The sequence below is a fragment of the Tupaia chinensis genome, unplaced genomic scaffold (assembly GCF_000334495.1).
Source record: "Tupaia chinensis unplaced genomic scaffold, TupChi_1.0 Scaffold000386_1, whole genome shotgun sequence".
In the NCBI taxonomy this organism is placed as follows: domain Eukaryota; kingdom Metazoa; phylum Chordata; class Mammalia; order Scandentia; family Tupaiidae; genus Tupaia; species Tupaia belangeri.
In genome coordinates, this window is record NW_006159888.1 from 2,556,516 (window position 1) to 2,562,091 (window position 5,576).

General features: G+C 45.3%; 1 protein-coding gene across 3 annotated transcripts in view; it reads left to right on the forward strand.

Annotated features, from left to right (window-relative positions):
- The window catches only part of AMMECR1L (AMMECR1 like), a 24,819-nt gene extending 20,432 nt beyond the window's left edge, over positions 1 to 4,387 (forward strand). For all 3 annotated transcript variants that reach the window (XM_006153679.2, XM_027773877.1, XM_006153678.3), the window contains 2 exons: positions 1,904 to 2,000; positions 3,678 to 4,387. In XM_006153679.2, the coding sequence (XP_006153741.1) occupies positions 1,904 to 2,000; positions 3,678 to 3,789 (209 nt within the window). In that variant the 3' untranslated portion in view covers positions 3,790 to 4,387. The remainder of the gene's footprint in view (positions 1 to 1,903; positions 2,001 to 3,677) is intronic.
- The last annotated feature ends 1,189 nt before the right edge of the window (positions 4,388 to 5,576 follow it).

Below are 5,576 nucleotides of genomic sequence, written 5' to 3' on the forward strand. Positions count from 1 at the left end.
CTTAAAACTCACGCCGGGCGCGTGTGCGTGCGTGCCCAAGATCCCGAGAGGAGAATGGAGGAGAAGGGATTGTGGCATGACCATCCCCCCTGGGGGGTGATTTCTCGCTTTCTGTCTCTATGTCTCTGTCTGTCTGGCGAGCGCACGCGCCCTACAGTGAAAATCTCTCCCAAAAAAAAAAAAAAAACCATTTAAATGTTTCTTGTACATTCTGTGATGTTAACCCAATTCTTTTTTTTTTTTTTGAGAGAAAGGTTTTTGCTATAGGGAGCGTGGATTTGCTGAAGAGACAGAGATAGACAGAAAGCGAAAAATTACCCTCTTCTCAGGGGGATGGCCACACTGCAATAGCTTCTCCTCTCAGGATTTTGTGTGCACATGCACCCAGCATGAGTTTAAACCACCAGGTCCAAGACTTGAACTACGGTTGGCTACGTGGGAATCCAGCAATATAACCATTACGCTATCTGCTCTTCCCACCCAATTCTCTTTTTTTTCTCAGAATTAGTCTGTTTTTGGAAATAATATGTGAAACACAGTGTGTTTGGTGTGAGCCATAAATAGAGCAAAATACCCAGTTAAGTATTATCAATGAACTAATTTTGTAGAGAACAGTTACCTTATTGGTTGATCATGTTGTGTTTAAACTTTTTCAAAGGCAGTGTGGATGTGGCATAAAGAGGAAACCTTTAGCCACCTCTTTGAGATCGTAAACCAAACACACACTTCTGTGCAAGGAGGCAAACCATTGTTTTTTTAATGGTGAGATGGTAACTTAGGTAAATAAAGTATAATGCTAGTTGAACATTGGGAAGATTTAAAATTGCCACTTAGTAATTTAGGAGGATTTTGTTGGATTTTCAGCTTGTTGTGTTTGGTTTTATTTACTAAAATATGCAGTCACGGGCAGATTCCATGGCCTGGTGGTTAAGGCATCTGGATCCCATATAGCTCACCACTAGTTCAAATCCTGGACCCAGCAGTTGAAGAAACAGGCTGGGCATGTGTGTCCAGAATCTCAGAAGTGATTATGATGTGGCCATGCCCATGGGGCATGCTTTCTCTCTCTCTCCCTTTCTTTATTTATCTATGGCAAGAAGAGCACATGCCTTCTAGCAAAAAACAAAACAAAACAAAAAAGCTTAACAACATAGCAGTGTATGTGTGAACTTTCCTGCCTTTCCTAAGCTTCCTTCCTGCTATCAGTTATTTTTCGTGGAGTCATAACAAAGGAACAGGAGGGGCAGAATTTAAATTCCTGTTGGGACTAGCAGTTGGCATAATGGCTGTGTTGCTGGACTCCCATGTAGTTGACCTCGGTTTGAGTCCCGGACCCGGTGGCTTAAACTCACACTGATTATGTGCATGCGTGCCCAAGACCCTGAGAGGAGAATGGAGAAGGGATTGCAGCGTGGTCATCCCCCCTGGGGGGTGATTTCTTGCTTTCTGTCTCTCTGTCTCTGTCTTTCTGGTGAGCGCATGTACCCTATAGTGAAAACCTCTCAAAAAAAAAAAAAACACCAGAATTTAAATTCCTGTCTTCCCACAGAGCACCCCTGAGGGCCAGAATTAGACCAACAAGCCAGTCTAAGCTGAGACAATGTTTGTTCCTAGATAATTATACTGGGGTGACATCTGACAAGGATGTAGGAGTAAGGAGCCTGAGGGAAGCCTTAGGGCATATATCAGGCTATCTGTTCATCTCTTAGGGTGTCCCTCAGGACTCCAGTGAGACAGGTGGGGCCTAGGTATATGGGGGCCACTGGCACCTAGGACTTCCTCTATCCACTAGCAGACATGGCTGCTTTCTGAATACACTTCTCTTCCTGCCCTGGCCTCGTGAGAGCATGTCCCACTCTCAGTAATTGTGTGCTGACCTCAGTGTGGCCTCTCTCCTCCTCAGACTGGGATCAGATCCAGACAATAGACTCCTTACTCAGGAAAGGTGGCTTTAAGGCTCCAATTACCAGTGAATTCAGAAAAACGATCAAACTTACCAGGTAAGATGCTGTCTCATTTTCCTTGGCATTTTAATTTAGCTGGGGTTGGACAGAGGATACTTTCAATGAGAAGGGGTAAAAAAAGAATTTCTCTGCTAAAACAAACAAAGTGTGGTCGAGGTGTGGCTCTGAGGAAGCAGCAGCACAGGCAGAGACTCCCCCAGAGGAGGTGCCACACAGCAAGGCTGGTGGTGGGATGGAGACCTGCTGATCAAGTCGGGCACATCTCTGCCAGATCCACCTGGCAAGAGGCCGCAGGAAGACCAAAGGTAGGAGAGAGGTTCTCAGTGTGGATGTCCAGGGTCAGTCGAGGTGATCCTTCCTAAGCACATAGGTAGTCAGGTGTCAGGGCTTGTGGGAGAGTCAGAAAGTGTTCCTCCTTACAGGCAATCACAAGAAAATGACCCCTCTGGTGGGAATACTTCTCTCAGGAGACTGCCAAGTGTTTAGAATGCACTTGGACTTGAGGTTTGATTCCATGCCCAACCAACTACCTGCTAGCTGTGGGACCTGGCCCAGTTACTCTACCTCTCTGAGTCTATTTCCTGTTTGTAAGATGTGAACAGTAATACGTTAGTGTTTTAGGATGTGATAAGGTAAGGTATGGACAACTTCTAGCCCAGGGGCAGATGCTATTGTAGATGATCACTAGATATCAGTTCTCTTCCCAGCCTGGGTGAAATCAGAGACACTGAGAGGTTTAGCTTCTGTGGGCCTCTGTTGCTCCCCTCATCTGTGAAATGCTGAATAATCATATACTAACCTCACAGGTTGTTTGGAAGATAACCCAGTGTTTTTGAAATGCTTTGGATTCCAAATATTTTTAAAAGAACAACAAAAAACACTCTTCAAATACAAAGCATTATTATTATCATTATTATTATAATTTATTTGAACAGCCATTTCCCTGTCAAAATTCAGGAATAATCACCTTGCAGTGGAGGAGTGATTACATGGGAAAGAGATGGCTCTGGGTAAGGATTGTCACCCAGCTCCTGTGGTCTGTAGTAGGCTCCATAGGTTTGTAACACCCCATGCTTCGCATCCTGAGTCACGGCTCTTTCCAGAGCAAAGCCACAGTGCTATGGATTCTGTCCTGATGCCCTGTGATATGGCATACTCACCTGGGGACTGAGACCTGCCCTGTATACTACAAGGACCCTTTAATCTGCTTTATCAGAATTTGACCCAGAATTAGGCATCTGTGCCCCTTTTGGTTATAATAACTTGTTTGTTGCTCTTCTGCAAATTGAGGTTGCATTTCTGTCCAACTTAATCATATCTTAACCTGAAAGTAGATATGCAGGTTACACTGGGTTTTGATGCAGCCATCTTCCAATCTGCCACCCGTGTAATTTGAACTTGAAATTCTCCATCCAGACCCCAGTAGCAAATTGCTTATGAGCAGCCTGATGATCAGCATATGTAGTGTTTAAAGGTGGGATGTGCTGAGATACATTCTCAGGGGTGAATTGTGAGTGTGCTTTTCATCTTGTTCATTTGTAATAACAACATTGTTTTCTTGTGCTGTCTTTCATTTTCTGTAAGTAAGATTGCTCTTGGTCTTCCATCTTATTCTTTCAAAATGTGGAATAAGCTTTTGGTTTTCTCTGCTGAGTGACTTCACAAAATGAAGTGTTTGAGGTTACTAATACTCTTTCCTATTTCCCTGCACAGGTACCGAAGTGAGAAGGTGACAATCAGTTACGCAGAGTATATTGCTTCTCGACAGCACTGTTTCCAGAATGGCACTCTTCATGCCCCGCCCCTCTACAATCATTACTCCTGACACACGGCTGCATGACCAGTCCCACCCCCCTGTGGCCGCCAATGGCTATGACATCATTGGAGCAGATGCCTCCTCTTCCTGGTCCAGTTACTTCTATTACTGCACCATTTTATGATGCTAGCTTCCGTTGCCAAGTCTGCCTCCCGCTGACTGAGGGTGGGGGGGTGGGGTTACACTGAGTGAAACAACTCAAGGGGCCCAAGCCTTATCTCAGCCTTTCCTCAATATGGGGTTCTGTTGGATTGGGGCTCCTCCAGGACTAGTGAGAATTACCGTGTGGGTTCAGAAGACCTGTGTCTGTTGATTTGCTGCACGTGTGTTAGCCACACGCCAGAAGCTGGAATTGGTGATCCATGAAAGCTTACCCCACACACACCCCTACAGCCTCCCCAGATCGAGTAGGTGTATCCCCTGGCAGTCTGGGCAACGGAGACCAACAAGAAACATTTTTAGGTTGTTTTAAATTCCTTTTTTTAAACTTCCAGTTTATTGCGTACCAAGAGTTGATCACAACCTCCATGCTTCATAAGTGGACGCCATGTTAGGGTTGAATGTGGGCACCATGAGTCCTTCTCGGCTCCTGGACAGAGACCCACATCAAGATCGGAAGCCCTTTGGAATGGCGTTGCAGATCTCATTGCTTAATAAGCCGTGAAGGTTTTAATTCTCATCCCGCTCTCAGTTGGATTTTCTGGCACTCTTCCTGCGTTGAGTCTCCTGGTGTTGAACAGAGCCTTGTGGTGTAGCCTGCTGAGGAATGGAATGGAGAGGCCCATGGGAGGTCCTGATGCCATCACTGCATGCAGTTGTGAAAGGAGAGACCTCTTCCTCACCACCCGGCTACCTCACTCTTCTACTGGTAGCAGTGCCTATAGCTGGATCTAGGTTGTCAGAAGCACAGGTGTGCAAACAAGCGGTTGGGTTGGGCTTTAGCAGGACACACTGTCATAGGAGAAAATCTGAGGTCTCCAAGCTGGTTTTTCATTTCAGGCAAACATCCTGAGGGACCTGTAAGCAGGGAAGTTCCTTTTTCCTAGTTTGCCTGTAGAAGTGGAAAGACTGTTGATGTTTCATTCAATCCTTTGTAGGACTCTAGAACAAAGCTGTGTAATTAACAAGGTGAATCTTTATCTTGCCTAACATGCTGGGACTCTTCACCCCACCAGGGCAAATTTCCAAATAGCTTGTTTTATTCTAGGTCATTGAAACTTCATATGACATAGTTCCCTTTTCCATTGTTGCTGATTTCCAAATAGCTGTCAGCAAGTTTTTCTCTCCTTCATACACTTCACTTGTCTGGTGGCAAAGTTTATAGAACTAGGGGACTTGGAAGACATTGAAAACATTGTCACAAAAGCACTGCTAAATGATTCCCAGGAAGAGGGGCCAGTTGGAAGAAAGGATCCTGAAGATGAAACACTGATTTTCAACACACTTAGGAAACTGCAAGTGGATTGGGTATCACCCACTGGACATAATGTCTGATTTAATTTATTGTTTAAAGTTTATGTGGTGATAGTGTGGCTTTCCAAAATGGGCAAATACTAAAGTGAAAAGATCCTTTGAGTTTTCTTCTGCCAGGAACAGGGGAGGAGGACCAGGGGCACAGTCTCAGAAGGGACCTGTCTGTTAGTCTAGGTGTTGCCACCAAGTTTCTGGGAAGGAATGGGTGAGGGGGGAGTAGTTTGCTCAGTGCCATCCTATGTTGCTTGGAGGACCCAAGTGGAGCAGGGACAATGTAGGTGACATCAGTGTGTCCAGGCTGCACTCCCTCACTGTTGTGTTGC